We start from the raw sequence: 18,459 nt of genomic DNA, 5'->3' as shown, positions 1-18,459 counted from the left end.
GTTGAGCTTTTCACCCTCCAGCACTCCCAAGTCCTCCTCTGCAGGGCTGCTCTCCATCCCTTCATCCCCTCGTCTGTGTTGGTATTAGGAACTGCCCTGACCCAGGTGCAAGTCTTTGCGTTTGGCCTTGTCGAACCTTACAAGGGTCACAGGGCCCCACAAGCTTGCCCTGATCCCATCCCTCAGGCACGTCAGCTGCGTGTTTCTCCCAGGGGAGGCAGAGATAGTCTTTGCCTGTTGCATTCACTCAACTTCTCCAGCCAAGAATGCATGGCTAGAAATCCCACATCCGACACCCAAAAGCCGTTTTCAAACCTTCAGAGGGCTGGCTGTGCCGGCAGCAGCGTTAGGGGAATGCGATGTGCTTTTGACTCCGGACAAGTCCGCCGGAGCCAAAGGCACGGTGGAAACCTGCAGGCCACAGCCCTGCAAGAGCCGGTGGGCACAGGAGGGGACCACAAAGGAGAACAAGAAGAAAGGGGCTGTTTTTTCAATGCAGACCTGTTTATGAAGTGAGAAATGGTTTCAGGGCAGCTGCTGCAAATTCTTTCACTAGCTTATATTTCCATTTGCTTCCTTTTTAAAGAATTTGTTTTATGAGCAGAGCGTTTGTCAGGTCATTAGCTTCTGAGGGCATCTGGTACCAATTGAAGCCCTCTCCCTTCCCCTCCTGCAGTTGCTTTGCTCCCTGCCTGTGCCCCCAGCACACGTACACATGCTCCTGTCCACAACTCCACTACTCCACAACAGAGCTGCTGTCCTAAACCGCTTGGAGTCTGTGCTTCTGCACAGAGGATGAGCTTCTCCTCTTTCCAACCATGCTCTAACATCCCATCCCCTTCCTTATCAGCCACAGGCAGGTGGAGAGATGCAAGTAGTGCATAGCATTCCTCCTACTATGGTGCTGCAATCAACACACCACTGCAAAATAGTCCTTGCCTCCCTGAATGCCTCCATGCACATAGAGGTTATCTAGGCAAATCATGGACCACATTTTGGGAAGAAGGGCTGGGAGATGAGTGGTGGGTGTGCATCCTGTCTCCTACCATGGTGCTTGCTGTTACATCAAGACACCACCTCAAGAAAGGCCTTACTCCTGATGACTCCTAGGCACATGGAGGTTACCTAAGCAAATCATAGATCTCACATTGGGAATCACAGAAGGTTAGGAGGAACATTGAAAGATCATCCAGTTTAACCCCCTTTGCCAGAGCAGGATCACACAGACTAAGTCACACAGGAATGCATCCAGGTGGGTTTTTAGTATCTTCAGAGAAGGAGTCTCTACAAACTCTCTGGGCAGCCTGTTCCCTATATTCACATGGAACCTCCTCTGCTCCAGTTCACACCCATTGCCCCTTGTCCTATCATTTGACATCACTGAGCAGAGCCTGCTGCCATCCTCCTGACATTGCTTTTACAATCTTTATAAACACAAATGAGGTCACCTTTCAGTCTCCTCTTCTCCAAGCTAAAGAGACTCAGCTGCATTAGCCTTTCCTCATAAGGCAGATGTTCCACTCCCTTAATCATCTGTGTGGTTCTGTAGGACTGGGAGGTGAGTGGTGAGTTCATCAAGCAACTGTAGGCTACAGGGTATATGAGTGACCACACCAGGACCCCTAACTTCATCTGCTGTGTTGAGTTGTGGAGCATGCAGCCATGGCTGCACTGGTTTCAGCAGGGGTGGTGGGCACCTTCTGGGGGACGTTCGGCCAGGCCAGGTTGGAGCAGCAATGGTGATGAAGCAATGGCACATTGTCTGGGGCAACCTCATCAGATGGGACAAGACTGTTTGTAACTAAGATGTAAGGAAGCACTGATCCTTCTCAGCACTACCTGGCACAGCTTGGTTTTCCAGCAGTTCAGAAATGTGACTGGCAATGCTGGGATAAAGTAGATCAAGAGATAAGCAAGTTTCTTTCTTTTGTACACTGTATATGCAAATGATGATGCAAACAGGTTAATTGTACCTAAAGAATTGATCATTACAGATCATCCCAAATATTTCTTTTTATGTATCCTACATGTCCAGACTCATACACACATTCTTTACAGATGGATTTTAGCAACAATTAGCTTTCTCTTTGTCCAAGGTGACTAATTTCTCCTAATCCACAGATACACACTAGGTTTTGTTTTGGAAGTGACCCAAGACCTATCAACTCAAGTTCTGAGAGGCTGTTTTCATCCTACATGTAGCTTTGAAGTCTGATGCAGCAGACCTGTAGAGGAAAGCTGTCTGATTTTCTCAAATATAGCAGTAAGCTTAGGGAGGAAAAAAGATACATAGAATCATAGAATCGTTTTGGTTGGAAGAGACCTTTAGGACCATCAAGTCCAACCATTAACTCAGCACTGCCTGCTCACCACTAAACCATGTCCCTCAGCACCACATCTGCATGGCTTTGCAATCCCTCCAGGGATGGGGACTCCAGCACTGCCCTGAGCAGCCTGTTCCAGAGCTTGACAACCATGAAGAATTCTTCCATGAAGAATATATATCATCTCTACCAACAAACTTTGCTTTGTCATTATCATCAGCATCATGACTATCACTGTAACACTCTGGGCAACAACATCCTTGAACCTGATGGCATAAAAGCACAAGGCCAAAAACTGAAAGTCATGTGGTCTGGCCCCATCATGATCCACATGCCTTACCAAGCTTTGAGTAAAGTGATGGCATAAATCACTGCTCCCAGCTGCTGGAACAGCCTCACGAAGGCTGGATGAGGAAATGGTGCAGTTAGCCCAGTTCTGATCTCAGCATGAAGGAGCTCTTTCTCCTTTTGATGATAAATGAAATTCCTGCATCGCAGCTGCAAACTCCTGACTTTCCCATTTTAGATTCAGGCTGTGTAAGATGTAGGACAAGCCAATATTGTATTTCTGCATGAAACATTCCCCCAAAATGTCCATTTTTATCCTAGCATCTTTTGAAGCTCAAACTAAGGATTTGACAACAACACTTTTATGAAATACGAAGGATTTTTTGTTCTCCCCATCTTCTTCCACATCAGCACCAGCCTGCACAATTGTCTGGGCTCATCAAGCCCAATAACTCACACATCAAAGAAAGCTTCTGTGCTGAAAATTTGTGAAATTCTGCCTAGTGATCATCCTAACTACTCTGGGAAGATAAGAGCTTTGTTCTGAAACGGGACCAAACTTATCAACTAGAGCAAAAGCTTTTCCTTTAGGACCCTTCATTTCTCTAGACTAAAAGCAGGAGGCAACTGCAAGCGATGGAGCAGGCTGAGCTGATTGTGGCAACAATGGTAGGGAGCCAGCATTTTGTTGTGACAAAGCCCAATTTGGGCTGAAATGAAAAGCTGAAATGTCACATTTTACAGCAATTGCATCATGGAACCCAGAAAACAGTGATGGATATCCCCAAGTCAAGCTAAGCCAAGCCAAATATAGTGCAGCTGCCTAATAAATAATCCATAAATTGCTGTAATAGCTAACCAGACCAAAGATTGCTGCTAGAACAGCCCTTATCATCAAGCTCCAGCTCTAACAGGGGAAAATTCTAATAAGAAGCTCATCTCATGGTGCGAATTTTTGGGGAGAGGGCGTTAGAGGAGACGTTGATGGAAAGGGAAAGGCTTCAGCCAAATCTCCTGAAGTTAAAAGCAGTCCCTACATGTAATGTGGTGGAGTCTGGATTGCAGCAGTGAACATCAGTGAGATAAGATGTTTACCCCAATGTGGTCTAGCAAAAGAGAATAGCTAAGAAATGAGAAAAGGTGTTTTGGAAATACTTGGGAATTTCTCCCTTTGGGTGTGTTTCTTGTGAAGGGGAAAGGTCTCACTTTTCCAGGAACTTTGTCGGCAACCACGCTTGTGGGAGCAGGCTACGTGTACAGACCCAACGGTGGTGACGCTTCTTGATTACGATCTTCACTGAGGTTGTCATCCCAGGAAGAGATGATTGCTTCTCTACGTGACTCCCAAAGAAACTTGGCAAAAAGTAATATCCCTGTGAGTCAGCTGCTGTCATCTACCTCACAGACAGAGAAAAGGCACCAGCAAGATGTCAAATGACCTCTTGGCCTCTCTGTAACCATAGTGGCAAAGGAAGAAAAAGAAGCGAGAGCAGATCAATCTTAATCTATTTCCAGACAGCTTCTTTCCATGGCTTTTTGTTTGCTACACCAAAATAGATCTATAGAAGCACAGAAAGCGAGGCTGAAGACTAGGTCAAACTTGGTATAGTCAGTTTCTCAGTCTGTACCTTCATCACTCATGAGAGGAGCTGACCCTGACTCTTCCTGAAGACAGATGGCCCACCTGCCCATAACCCTGGAGCGGGTCAAGGCCAGGTTGGACAAGGTATTAAGCAATCTGGTCTAGTGGAAGGTGTCCCTGCCCATGGTGACGGGTTTGGAACTAGATGATCTTTAAGATCCCTTCCAACTCAAACCATTCTAGGATCACAAGGCCAGTGTGCAGGCAGGATTTATCTGCCAGCATTCCTCAAGGATGCATATTCAGCTATCCCAAAGAAAGCCTTTATCCACATCTGATTCCCAGCAACACACTGTACCTCATTTCTGCCATCTCCCATCATGCAGAGGAATTCACTTCTGATCCACATCCACCATCAAGACAGAGATGGAAATAGAAGAGGGATTTCAAAAGGCAGCTGCAATCAGAAGACACAGCTGGACTGCAAGACTTCTGCTACAAGATTTAAGGAAGGAAAAGTATTTATCATGACAGAGGCGAGATAGTGAGAGAATCTATCACTTGACAGACAGACACACACACAAAAAGTTTGCTGGCAGGAGGCATTTAGACCTTTCTGACAAGGATGGAGTGAAAGCAACAACTTTCATCTTGAAATCAGAGGCAACATCTCAGCAGAGAGGGTTACAAGATACAAGAACAGCTCAGCAAGGAAGGTGGTGGATTCATCACCTCCTGCAGGCTGTAACAAGAGTTAAGGACACCTTTCATCCAGCTCCTATGAAAAATGATAATGCCTGTGTATGACATTAGGGAAGGCAGAGGAGGATTGTGACAGGCAGGCTGCAGTGCTCCACCAAGGGCTCTGCAGGCAAACCTCAGGGTGTCCCAGCACTCCTTTCCTTTTTCACTGGACATTGGAAGGACAGAAGTCTTTGTGTGATTCACCTGAAAGGGTTATCAAACACTAGAATAGGCTCCCCAGGAGGGAGAGTTAGAGAACAGTTGGTCTCAATGATCTTTTCCAACCAAAACCACTCTATGACCTAATGTCGATACCAGTAAGAGAATATGAAACCTAGATCAAACTTCAGGGTTTCACCAGGAGGTAGTTAATCTTTCACTGGAATCAAGAAGGAAACCCATCTTGCACCTCACACAATTGCTCTGTGTTGTTATTCACCTTCTATTGTTGTATCAGGGGTTGGCCACATTTAGACCAGATGACCCCTTCTGTGAGGTGACACCAAGCAGCCTGTTTCTACAGCTGTTCAGCTGCTGTATTTGACACAACATCAAACTGGTGGAAAACTTGTGTTGGGACATAGTTTTTTTTCTAAGTGAGAGAGGCTAGTCCCAGGGAAAGGCAGGAGATGCCTTGAACATCCTGAAAAGCACCCATATGCAAAGCATTAAGCTCAAGAAGCTAAGCTGCAGGGAACAAACAGAATGGGACAGCCCATGAAAATGATCCCTGACACCTCCAAAGGGTTTCCTTTGCCACCTCACAGCTGGACAGTGAAGTCACTGGTTAAAGCCAGTCAAGATCTACAGTAGAGCCTTGGCCAGCACTGCCCATCAGTCCAGTCAAAGGACACACAAGAGAAGCACCAGAGGTCAATGGCCTTTAATGTTGGAGGAGAGACACCTTGAGAGGTCAAAGACACAAACAGAGTCTGAGGTGTGCCCATGCCCCAGGAAGGCAAGTGATTCTTGAGGTGTGTTCCCCCAGGTCAAAGAAAAAGGACATTTTGGGTGTAGTACAGGCATAACCTACTCTGATGGACCTCATGCTACACTCATGAGGCTGCACTTGCCTGGGAGAGGCAGGGAGCAGATGTGCAGGCAGCATGTGCTGTCCTCAGAGCAGACAACTCTCACTGCACATGCAAGAAGAACCTGAGCAGACACTACCTAGGAGGTCAGAGTGGGGATGGAAGTCCATCATGACCTGAGCATGTTTCAGCCCATCAGGGGCAACCTTGAGATCCCAACACAAGGGTCCATTGACTTTGTGTATCATCCCTGACTGTGGAGCACCCTAAGCCAGAGGGAAGGAAATGAAACACCATCATCTCTGTACTGGAAAAGACAGAAACAGCCTCCTCCATTTGATTTTCTCTCCCTGACATCCACTTGCTGAAGAAGAGGAAACTTAACCCAGATTCACCTCAATGCATAAAACATTTTTAAGGGAGCAGAAGTGGGCGCTCCCCTGGGAATAAACCCACCCACTCGGGTGGTCCTTGCAGCACCTTTCCAATGAACTCACCACAGCTTTTCCCAGCACCTGCTAGCATCAAATAAAACACATTGAAAATAAATAAAAAAATTAAGCATAATGGATGACATGAAAAAGCTCTCCTGGGTCAGAGTGTAGCCTGTATCCAGGAAAACAAAAAGCTCAGTTTTAAAATAAAATAATAAAATTAAATTAAAATCCAAGTAAAATTAAAGGTTAAAAAAAAAAAGGTAAAAGGTAAAAAAAAAAAAGGTAAAGGTTAAAAAAAAAATCAAAGGTAAAAAAACATTAAAGGTAAAAAAACATTAAAGGTAAAAAAAATTAAAAGGTAAAAAAAATTAAAGGTAAAAAAAATTAAAGGTAAAAAAAATTAAAGGTAAAAAAAATTAAAGGTAAAAAAATTAAAGGTAAAAAAATTAAAGGTAAAAAAATTAAAGGTAAAAAAAATTAAAGGTAAAAAAAATTAAAGGTAAAAAGAAATTAAAGGTTAAAAAAATTAAAGGTAAAAAAAAATTAAAGGCAAAAAAAATTAAAGGTAAAAAGAAAATTACAGGTAAAAAGAAAATTACAGGTAAAAAGAAAATTAAAGGTAAAAAGAAAATTAAAGGTAAAAAGAAAATTAAAGGTAAAAAAAATTAAAGGTAAAAAGAAAATTAAAGGTAAAAAAAATTAAAGGTAAAAAAAATTAAAGGTAAAAAAAAATTAAAGGTAAAAAAAAATTAAAGGTAAAAAAAATTAAAGGTAAAAAAAATTAAAGGTAAAAAAAAATTAAAGGTAAAAAAAATTAAAGGTAAAAAAAATTAAAGGTAAAAAAATAAAAGTAAAAAGTAAAAATAAAGGTAAAAAAATCAAGATAATAAATAAAGATAAAAAAGATAAAAAATAGATTAAAATAAAGATAAAAATTAAAAAATCAAGATAAAAATCAAGATAAAAAAAACAAGATAAAAAGATTTAAAAATAGCTAAAAAATAAAGATAAAAAATAAGAATAAAGATAAAAAAAATAAAGACTAAAAAAATTTAAAAGATAAAAATAAAACATGGATGGAAGTTGATGAGTTCATTTTTCCTGGGTGGAAACTCACTAAAGGTCCAATTTCTCCTTGACCTCCAACTGCTTGATCATTGTTATGGCTTCCTCTGGTCCCATTCCAACAAGTCCACATCCTTCTTGTGGTGAGGACACCAGATCTGGACCCAGCATAGCAAGTGGGATCCCAAGCAAGGCAGAGCAGAGGGACAAAATGCATTCCCTCCACCTGCTGACCATAGATTGTGATCAGCACAGAAAGAAAAGAGCAGCTCTGAGCTGCTGGCAGAGAGAGGGTTCTTGGTGCTGGTAGTAGGGTGTGAGGGAGAGGCACTATGTTGGTTTGATCTGCAAGTGCTCTTCCAGCCTTCAGTGCCTCAGGTGAGTCCACCTTTCCAGCATCAAATGCCTGCTGTATCCTGTCCTGGAGATGGCTGCATTTCATCAGCAAAAACCATGATCTCCATTTTCCCCCAGCCTGCAAAGCACTCTGAGACCCTTGAAGATGTAAAGATGCTACAGAAATACCAAGCTGTCACATATTTATTATTTTGGCAATGAGCCTTTCTAGAATGGAGTCAGGAAACCTCATTGCTTTGTTGCTTTTGTTACTGTCCTTTTCTAGGGTTATTTTGGGAAAGTACATGCACGTACCGTGCGTGAACGAGGCTGGGTGCGTGCAAATGGTCAGTTCTTCAGAGGAAGAACCTGGTCTTCTGTGCTCTTTTACAGCTGAATGTCTCTAAACTTCTGATGATGTTATATTCCTGGGGTTTTCCAAAGGGATTTTTTTTTTCCACCCTCCAGGCTTTGCCTGCCTCATATGAAATGGATTATTGACCCTTAAAAATAAAAATACTGGTGTACAGTAGTTTGGGAGATGAAATAGAGTTCAAAATAGAAAAAAGGAAGGATGCTTGGATATTCTCTGACTGAACAGAGGCAGATCCTTTCTTATCAGCGAGGCTGCTAGAGGCTGTGAGCCTCACCTACCTCTAAAGCTGCAAGCCTTTTGTCCTGAAAAGCAATACTATAAATTACATTCCCTACCCTGAAATGGCCTGAAATTGTGCCAAGGAAGGTTTAGGTTGGATATTAACAAAAATGTCTTCACTGAAAGAATGGTCAGGCATTGGAAAAGGCTGCCCAGGGAGGTGGTGGAGTCTCCTCCTCTGGAGAGATTCCAAACCCACCTGGACATTGCAACCCTGAGCAACCTGCTCTGGGTGAACCTGCTCTAGCAGGGGCACTGGATTCCACATCTCCAGAGGTTCCTTCCAATCCCCCACCATTCTGTGATTCTGTAATTCTCCCCATCCATAGGCAAGGCTCAGCTGCAACCAGATTATCTATTCCTCCTTGCAGTTACCTCTGAGGGGAAAGCTCTCGAGCAACAGGAGCACAAAATTATTTTAAAGGATGAGAAACTGTAATTGAAAAACCACATCAGTTGGCTGGGGCTTTAGAAGCCTGTGTGTACATAGCTGTTCTGCTACCAGGGGGAAACCAACTGCATTTCACGTGGATGTTGATCCTTTAATGTAAGGCTGAGAATAATATTTATATGCTGACTGGCTAAGATTTATGTTCCTGTATAAATCACACATGCACTTAGAAGAAGGAGGAAAAAAAGGAAAAAAAAAAAAGAAGAAGAAAAAAACCAGAAGAGTATAGAGCAAGTGGAAGATCTCCATGGCTTCCAGAGCTCTACATAAATCAACTGTACCACGATCCCACAAGCTTTTAGGCAAACACACGCACACTCATTCATAGTCAGGGGTGTTTGTCCATCCAGGGCCATGAAACAGAAGACAAATGACAGCAGCAGTGATGTGCTGACCCTAGCCAAAGCCTTTCACTCTTAAGGTCTCCACAGGTCTAGCAAACCTTGGAACCAAAAAATCAGTGTTCCCCAGTGGTGAGCTTTGAGTAACTGGCTGAACCAGAGCCCTGGATCAGGAATGTTTGTAACTACAGGGAGCCTTGGATCCAAAAGCAAAGCCAAGCTTGGCAGGTCTGGCTGTCATCAGCCCCTCTAGGACTGAGCTGAGCACCATCCTTGGGTCGGTGCCCCTGCTTGGCACACTCAGCTTTGTTTATTTAGTCTATTTTGGATGACAGTCCTTCCCTGTCCCTTTGCCAGAGGACCTGCTCACAGAGCAGTGCCTGTTCTGCAAATGCTACCTCTCATTTGCTGCTTGATGAAGACAAACAGGGGGCTGCAAGTGTGGACAGCAATAAATTAAAGCCTCATTGCTGCTGTTGTTGATATTGCTGTAACAACAGGGGCAGCATCAGACTTGAAGAGCCTGGGATTTATTGGGAAACAACACAGAGCAGAGGATGAGGAGGAGAGCTTCATCCCCACCTCCTGCAGGGTGAGAAAGACTAGAATGGATGGAGATGAAGCTTGTAAAGCATGTGTTAAAGAAGCCAACATTTCAGCTTTAGCAGTAACCCTCAGTGATAGCTCCTCAGCTATCTTCCCACGAGGGAAGAGCCCTTTAATATGGTTTTGCACAAAGTCATGGACTCACGATCATTTGGGTTGGAAGAAACCTTGAAAGATCACCTAGTCCAGCCCCCTGCAGTCACCAGGAACATCTCCAACTAGAACAGGTTGGTCAGACCCTCATTTAACCTGACCTGGAATGGTTCCAGGGATAGGGAATCTACCACCTCTCTGGGCAATCTGGGCCAGTGTCTCAGCACCTTCAGTGTCAAAGATTTCTTCCTTCAATCCAGTCTAAATCTCCCTCTTTTAATTTAAACCCATCACCCATTGTCCTGTTACAACAGGCCCTGCTAAAATCTGTTTTCCTGCCTCCTCCCTCACGGAGATAAACAAATCAAGACTCATTACAGTGGATTTTCCAACACCACCTCAAAAGCCGCCTGAGAACAGTCATAAAACTCTTAATGAGTAGATAAAACCTCCACAACTGAAGCAGAAAGGCAAGAGGGCCTCTGCATGCCTGTTGAAGTGCCCTGAGGAGACCATACCTGTAGTGCTGATGGCCGTGTCCCTCCTGGTGTTGCAGGAGGCAGGTGGTGCGGTCAGAGAAGCCAGAGCGAGCTGAGGTCCGCAATGCCACGGCTGCAATGCCCACAAGTGGGGAGGAGAAGTTGAGCAGCACCGAAGCAGCCCAATAGGATGAGTCCTCCTGGCCAGGGGTCACATGGATGACAAGGGGGTTGTGCTGGCATGAGAGCTCATACATCCCTGTGAGATGGGGCAAAGACAGAAGTCACTAACTCACCTGCAGGACTCTTTTCATAACTTTTGATTTATAGCTTTGGCTTCCCAAGCTGGTTTGATTAGATGCATGTGGGAGCAGAAGATGCTGCAAGAGAGGATAGAGGATAGCAGCACCAAGATCAAAGAGAGATGTCAGCAATAGTGAAGTGTTCCTGCTGGCATAGCACAGACTGGTGCCACAGCCCATAGGATGCTCACCCAAAGAATGGTTCAGCCCATCCACATCACTCAGCTGGACAGTGACCCTTGGCTTGTGCTGGCTGCTTGGGGCAGTGCCATCAGAGGCCAGGAAGATCAGGAGGGAGGTAGGCACTGCAGGTTTCTCAAAGCACACCTAGACAGAAGAACAAAAGAGACCCTTAGAGCATAGATACAAAATAGAACTCTTCTGAGTCCATATAAGCAAGAGGGAAGAGAAGAAGGGAGCATGGAGAGAGAACAGAGGTGGGATTAGGTGAGCAGGGACTGTAGATGTGCAGGGCAGCAAATGGGTGGGAAGAGACAGGAGTCAAGGAAAGGCATAGGAACACAGTCCTTTCCTTCCTAATCATACAACTGTTATGGCTGGAACAGACTTTTAAGATCATCAAGTCCAAATCCAAAACTGCCAGGTCACCACTAAACCATGTCCCTCAGCACCATATCTAGACAGCTTTTAAATCCCTCCAGGGATGGGGACTTCATTACTGCCCTGGGCAACCTCTTCCAGGGCTTGGCAACCCTTTCAGGCTAGAAATAGTTCCTTACGTCCAACCTAAACCTGGTGCAACTTGAGGATATATTTTCTCATCCTATCGCTTGTCACTTGGGAGAGCAAACCACACCTGGCCCCAACCTCCTTCCAGTGAGTTGTAGAGAGTGAGAAGGTCTCCCTTCAGTCTCCTCTTCTCAGGACTAAACAACCCCAGTTTCATGAGCTGCTCCTCACAAGATTTATGCTCTAGACCCTTCACCAACTTTGCAGCCCTTCATCTGGACACACTCTAGCATCTCAATGTTCTTCTTGCAGTGACAGGCCCAAAACTGAACCCAGTATTCAAGATGAGGCCTCACCAGTGCCCCGCACAGAAGGGCAATCACTGCCCTCATCCTGCTGGACAAACTATTCCTGATACAGACTATGATGCCACTGGTCCTCTTGGCCACCTGGACACACTGCTAGTTCATCTTTAGCCAGCAATTGACCAATGCCCCTCAAATTCCCTTTCTCCTTCTCACTAATCTTTCCAAAGTGTGGCAGTCCTGCCTTGCTATACATTTATGGCATCTTCCCAGCTTCCACATTTTAAGCTCTTAAAACTGAGCAACACCTGGCTGAGACCTGAATAACACCTTTTTTGTCCTTTTGACTTCCAGAGAGAACCAGGCTCTGACTCCCATCTCATCTGGTGATGACTGGGGCAAGTGAGGCACCCAGAGAGCACAGCTAGCAGCTCTGCCACCAAAATATATTCATTAAAACCCAACAAAATAACAACCCCAGTACCCAGAGTGACTGCAAACTGTCCATCAGCCAACACATGAAAATACCTGTGGGAAGAAGTCCTGTCTGCTAGGAGAGCTGACAGCTCCCCACTTGTCTACAGCCCCCAAGGCTAAAAGAGGCAGTTGGGAAACCTGTGGCATCAGTCATGGCAGGACAGATGTTCTTTGGAAGTAAGAAGATAGAAATGTTTTTCTCCCCCACCCTGGTGCCCCCCACCCAGTGCCAAGATTTGTTTTGACCAAGATCCACCCTGTGGAGTGTTTTTGTTGAACACCAGCATGAAGGGAACGCAGAAATTGAAGCCAAAGGTGTATTTTGGAGGAGGACAAGTCCCAGCTGGCTGGGCACAGCCCAGGGAGCAGACTGTGAGAGAAGGGGACAACCACTCGATTTGTGATGGCAGCCTAGCCTCAAGGTGCTTCGTGCCACATCACACTTTGCTCACACAGGAGCAGAAGACCTTGGGCTTCAGCCCAGGGTTCCCACTTTGCAGGGAGGTGTTCAGCAGCAAACACATCATGAGCAAGTCTCCACCTCTGCCTACAGGCTCTCTTGGCCAGGGCCTGCCCTCATGTAGGACTCATCTGGCTGCAAGGTGTGGACCACAACACTCAAAGATTTGTTTGGTACATTCCCACCGTGTCCCTTGGTGAGAAAAGTAGGAGGAGAAAGGAAAAGAAACAAGAAAGCAAAGCAGGAAGAAAAGAAAGATGAAGAAGAGTTAGCAGTCCTCACAGCCTGCTCTGAGGAGCCTCCCAGGACAGAGCTGCAACTGGGAAGCCCCAAGAAGCCACCTAGTTCCCACTCCTCCAAGGGTGACTGATCAGGAGTGAAGAAATGGTTGGAGAATGCAGGTGAGGACTACACAGCTCAAGGTGAAGGGTTCAATCTTTTCTTTCCTATAGGGCATCTGCTTGGATGTGAAGGACACTGGCCACAAGTTGGACCAACAGCAGATGACTTGACTAAAAAAATTCTTTTTTACTTGGCCATAACACGTTTGGCCACAGCAGGCTACCTTCTTCATTTTTCTCCTTCCCTCTCCCCCTTCCCATTTCATTTCCTGCATGTCACACATCCTGCCTTGCTTACAAGTCATTTTGACTTCTTTTTTCATCATGTGTCGGATGTGTTGGAAACTGAGAACAAAGCATGGCAGGAGATTTGCCAGTCACAAGCATTAGGGTTGAAAAAGACCTCTAAGATCATCCAGTCCAACCGTCAACCTGAGACCACCATGGCCATTAATCTATGTCCAAAAGTGCCATGTCCACACATTTCTGGAACACCTCCAGGGATGGTGACTTCACCACCTCCCTGGGCAGCCTGTTCCAATGCCTGAGAACCCTTGCTGGGAAGAAATTTTTCAGAATGTCCAACCTAAACCTCCCCTGCTGCAATTTGAGGGCATTTCATTTCATCCTACTGCTTGTTACTAGGGAGAAGACACCAACCCACACCTGATACCAACATCCTCTCAGGAAGTTGTAGAGAGCAATGAGGTCTCCCCTCAGCCTCTTTTTCTCCAGACTAATCAATCCCAGTCATCTCAGCTGCTCCTCGTAAGACCTCTTCTCCAGAACCTTCACTAGGTTGTTGCTCCTCTCTGGACAGGCTCCAGCAACTCAATGTCTTCTACAGATGGACCCAATGTGCACGGTAGACACTTCACTTGGTGGCACAGACTCACACACCTCTTCCCCCAGCCCATGCACAACATTATCCAGCCTTTCACAGTATCACAGTATAACTAAGGTTGGAAGAGACCTCGAGGATCATCGAGTCCAACCTATCAACACAGACCCCATGACTAGACCATGGCACCAAGTGCCACGTCCAATCTCCTCTTGAACACCTCCAGGGACGGTGACTCCACCACCTCCCTGGGCAGCACATTCCAATGACGAATGACTCGCTTGGTGGAGAACTTTCTCCTCACCTCGAGTCTAAACCTCCCCTGGTGCAGCTTGAGACTGTGTCCTCTTGTTCTGGTGCTGGTTGCCTGGGAGAAGAGACCAACCCCTTCCTGGCTACAACCACCCTTCAGGTAGTTGTAGAGGGCAATGAGGTCACCCCTGAGCCTCCTCTTCTCCAGGCTAAACAATCCCAGCTCCCTCAGCCTCTCCTCATAAGGCTTTCCCCTTTGCTCCTTGGTGCTACCTCTTGAGAAAACACTTGTAGGAAGCAATTCCCCCCATCCCATGAGTTCTGTAGTGGGGCTTTAACCTGGGTGACACAGGTGCAACAGCTTTAACGTGGCCATGGGATTTGGTGGCCACAAAACCCCCACGCACACGTGGGGTCATGGCACGCGCATGAGCGTCATCGCTCCTGTCTGGGCTGGCTGGTGTGCTCAGCACATTGTCAACAAGAAGCTGTTCTTCCTGACCCAATATGGTACCAATCAGGCAAACTTTATTAAGGGAAAAAAAAAAAAGAGAGAGAATAAAAAACAAGAAGAAGAAGGGAGGAATGGGGGGAAGGAAGAAAAAAGGGCATATTTATTACTACTCCATAAATAATTTTATGGGCGGAAAATAATAGCACTCCTAGAGAGAGCATGGAGCAGCAGTAATGAAAGTCTTTAATATAAACATCCACGGAGGAAGAGAACTGACCACAAGCTCCCATAAAACTGGAACACGCTTTAACCCCTGGTGAGAAATGGAAAGCAAGCTTTCATCTAGGTAGGGCAGGAGGGGGAGGTTGCTGCTTTGTCACTAGCGAAGGAAGAAAGGAGGCACATTTGTCATGGCCAAAGCGAAGATGGAAAGTAGGTTGCAAGCACACTGACAGGGAAAAGGGGGGGGCGGGGGGGGGGGGGGGGGGAAGGAAGAAGAGACAAAAAAAATGCAGTTAAAAAGTTGTTGGTTTTTTTTTCCCCAGACAGAGGACCTCAGAGGCAATAGAGATGTTTATTGACCTGAGTCAATGACTTGGTGAATTGTCAAACTGTCGTCAAAACATCTTGGGAAGAGGTTGTCTCCAGACAGCCTGGAGGAAAGCAGGGCAAGGTGCCCCTCAGACTGCAGAGGAAGCAGCACACCAGAGACCAGCTTTCCAGTAACACCAGGCAACAGCCACGAAACCTCTAAGCTGTGTCTGTGGTCAGAAAAATCCATGCTGTAAAAATCACATTTGCCTAACTCCCAGCTCTCTTCTGCCTGCTGGGACAGAGAGGTTTGACCCTCCAGGTGTCCTCCCAAAGGCAGCTGCCAGCAGTGAAGGCAATCCCCGAGTTTCCTGTGGGCTCCAGGACCAGCACCTTGGGCACAGAAGTGCCTCCCTTGGTCTGGAGTCACTGTGAGGCAGGACAACATGCATGCCACCATTGATTGCTGTGGGCTCAGGAAGCTCTGTACCTGTGGTACTCAGGACCCTACAGGATAGCAGAGCATTTCCAGCTACCCTCTGTTGCTCTACACAGCCATGGGGAGCAAAGAACTTGAATCACAGATTGTGCCCACCCTTTGTGGGTGTAACGGCACAGTTTGGCTGCAGGGAACAGTTGGGAGCAAGTTGTTTGTCAGCCTCAACACATTTCTGTGGGCTTCTGGTTTTGGGCACAGCCCTTCTCCTGGCAGTCTGCCCCAGGATGGGTTTGCTGCTCACAGTGGGAATGGGGCAACTACATAAGACACAGCCACAAGCATTTAGGGTTTGCAAAGAGTTCAGTAGGATATGAAGTGCTGTCTGAACAGCTTTAAGACCGTTGTGGCTGCTACAGGACAGAGGATGAGTCTTTGTCACTCAAGTGAAGGGACAAAGACAAACAAATACTGACCACACATCCTCACTTACCTTGAGCCAAATTTCCTCATTGTTCAAGGGCATCTTCTGCTCATCTGGATCCTGAGCAGTGTCTTGATTGGGAGCACAGGGGAACCAAGCAGCCAGGGAAAGGTCCTTTGGCACGTTTTGAAGGTGGGATTTACACACCTGAAAGGAGAGATTCATTTCAACCCAGCAAGAAGAAAGGAAAGCAAGAGAAAGAAACAGCACTTGTAAAACTCCAAGGAAGACTCAAACCTTGAGAAGGACCCCAAGCTGGTTCCTGGCATGAAGACAATTAGTATGTGGGTTCATAAGCAGGAGTGACACTTCACCACCCGAACGTGCACAAGGCCTTTGCCATGTTGAGGTGATATAAATATGCTGCTTGAACACCCCATGGTGTCTATGGGACTGAGCAAGCAATAAGGAGCCAAGCTGTAAGATGGCAGGGAAGACCACAGCCTCCTGATTTTGGCTGGGCTGAGATCTGAAGCTGTGACTCATTTGCCTCACTACCAGTTTGCTGTCCCATTCAGTGCCCTATGGCATCCCAGACATCCCCAGAGACCTGGCAGACAAAGCCTGGGAAATACGCGCGTGTCATTCTAGCAGCGCAGACACCAAGTCCAAGGCATCTCCTTAGACATGTACCGGGCACATTTGGGCAACCTGATCATGCTGTAGGTCTCAACAACACAGTTGCCTGTATCAGGTGAATAGAAATGTTTGCATAAAGGGCTAAATGTGACCTTTTCACACATTTATTGCCCTTCAGCTTGCTAGGAGAGAACACCACGTTAACTTCGATCAGGCGAAATCCCCTCCTAGACCTCCAGGCTCTGCTCCAAAGCCCATATGAAAGATGGGAATTCTCCCATCGATTTTTCCTTGGCTAGAGATCAGAGAGTTTGAGAGCAGCACAGATGCTGGTGTACATGTGATTTTATCCTTTCAGGCCCTGACCTTATATGATATTAAACTTATGGGATTGTTCTAGATGCACACTGGGATGACTCACATGCTCCAAGCTGTGTGCATTTAGCTGGTGGGACAGAGATGGTCACTGGTTAGACAACTGCATGGTCAGGGAAGGTGCTCCCTGCCTTGATGAAATACCTCTCCATGCACTGCACTTTCTGGGCTTAAGGACTACTGAAACAGGGGTGTGAGAAATGCCCAGGTCTTTTACTGGCTTCCTGCATGGGACTGTAGTAATCAATGAACACTCACAGAGCTGCTTTGAAGATTTTTTGATTGGCATCAGTACACTTTTGCAGCAGTGACCTCAACAGCTTTACTGCACAGGCTTTGCTAGAAAAAGTTTTGGTTTTGTCCATGCCTTCACTCACCTTCACAACAGGCTCTCCAGTGACCAAGGAAGCAGGGCAGAACTTTGCATCCTGATGGGAGGCGTAGGCTTTCGCTGCCCACAGATCCACATATCCATCAGGTGTGTAGGGACCACAGTCCAGGACACTGCTTGTCTTCTCAAATGGCTCACACACCCCATCCCCGTCATGCACGTAGCACAGGCTTGGCTCCCCTGCAAGGAGACCAGCAATGACCCATTCACAAACTGTACTCCAAGCACATATGTCTCCCCCTGTCCCAGGTGGCCTGCTGACCCTTTAGCCCTGGAGTTTCCCACCACAATGCTTGACCAGCTGCACAGATCCCTCCAGCTGCACAGATCCACCTTTTGTTGTGATGAAGTGCACCAGCCCCTGCTCTGAGAAGCACTGTGACTAACGTGCAATTTTGACTTCTGCCTCAAAAGGATGTCTCAGTCCTTTTAGACTCACCAACACAGTTGAAGCCTTTTTCCTTTTTACACTTCCTGGAACAGCCATCTCCATCCAGCAGGTCCCCATCATCACATTCTTCCTCCAGGCTCCTAAAAGGAGAACAGCCAGATGTGTTAGCACCACTCTCATGCATTACAATAGAATAAACCAGGTTGGAAGAGACCTTCAAGATCATCACGCCCAACCTATCATCCAACACCACCTAATCAACTAACCCATGCAACCAGGCACCCTGTCAAGTCTCCTCCTGAACACCTCCAGTGATGGTGACTCCACCACCTCCCTGGGCAGCCCATTCTAATGGGCAATCACTCTCTCTGTGTAGAACTTCCTCCTAACCTCCAGCCTGAACCTCCCCTGGTGCAGCCTGAGACTGTGTCCTCTTGTGCTGGTTGCCTGGGAGAAGAGACCAAACTCTGCCTGTCTACAACCTACCTTCAGGTAGTTGTAGAGAGCAATAAGGTCACCCCTGGGTCTCCTCTTCTTGAGGCTAAGCAACCCCAGCTCCCTCAGTCTCTCCTCATAGGGCTTGTGTTCCAGCTTTGTTGCCCTTCTCTGGACTCGTTCCAGCAAGTCAACATCCTTCCTAAACTGAGGGGCCCAGAACTGGACACAGTACTCGAGGTGTGGCCTAACCAGCGCAGTGTACAGGGGCACAATGCCCTCC

General features: G+C 46.3%; 1 protein-coding gene across 1 annotated transcript in view; it reads right to left on the bottom strand.

Moving 5' to 3' along the window:
* PAPPA2 (pappalysin 2) overlaps positions 1-18,459 on the bottom strand; it is a 105,337-nt gene that overhangs the window by 42,201 nt on the left and 44,677 nt on the right. Inside the window, exons 9-13 of the mRNA XM_068141381.1 lie at positions 17,790-17,881; positions 17,337-17,530; positions 16,015-16,152; positions 10,926-11,061; positions 10,472-10,691 (exon numbers count right to left, since the gene is read on the bottom strand). Of these exons, the coding sequence (XP_067997482.1) occupies positions 10,472-10,691; positions 10,926-11,061; positions 16,015-16,152; positions 17,337-17,530; positions 17,790-17,881 (780 nt within the window). The remainder of the gene's footprint in view (positions 1-10,471; positions 10,692-10,925; positions 11,062-16,014; positions 16,153-17,336; positions 17,531-17,789; positions 17,882-18,459) is intronic.

This window comes from Melanerpes formicivorus, unplaced genomic scaffold (assembly GCF_026170545.1).
Source record: "Melanerpes formicivorus ecotype bairdi unplaced genomic scaffold, bMelFor1.0.p_v2 SCAF_7, whole genome shotgun sequence".
In the NCBI taxonomy this organism is placed as follows: domain Eukaryota; kingdom Metazoa; phylum Chordata; class Aves; order Piciformes; family Picidae; genus Melanerpes; species Melanerpes formicivorus.
The sequence above is the reverse complement of the archived record's forward strand: the minus strand, read 5'-3'. Positions and strand labels throughout refer to the sequence as shown.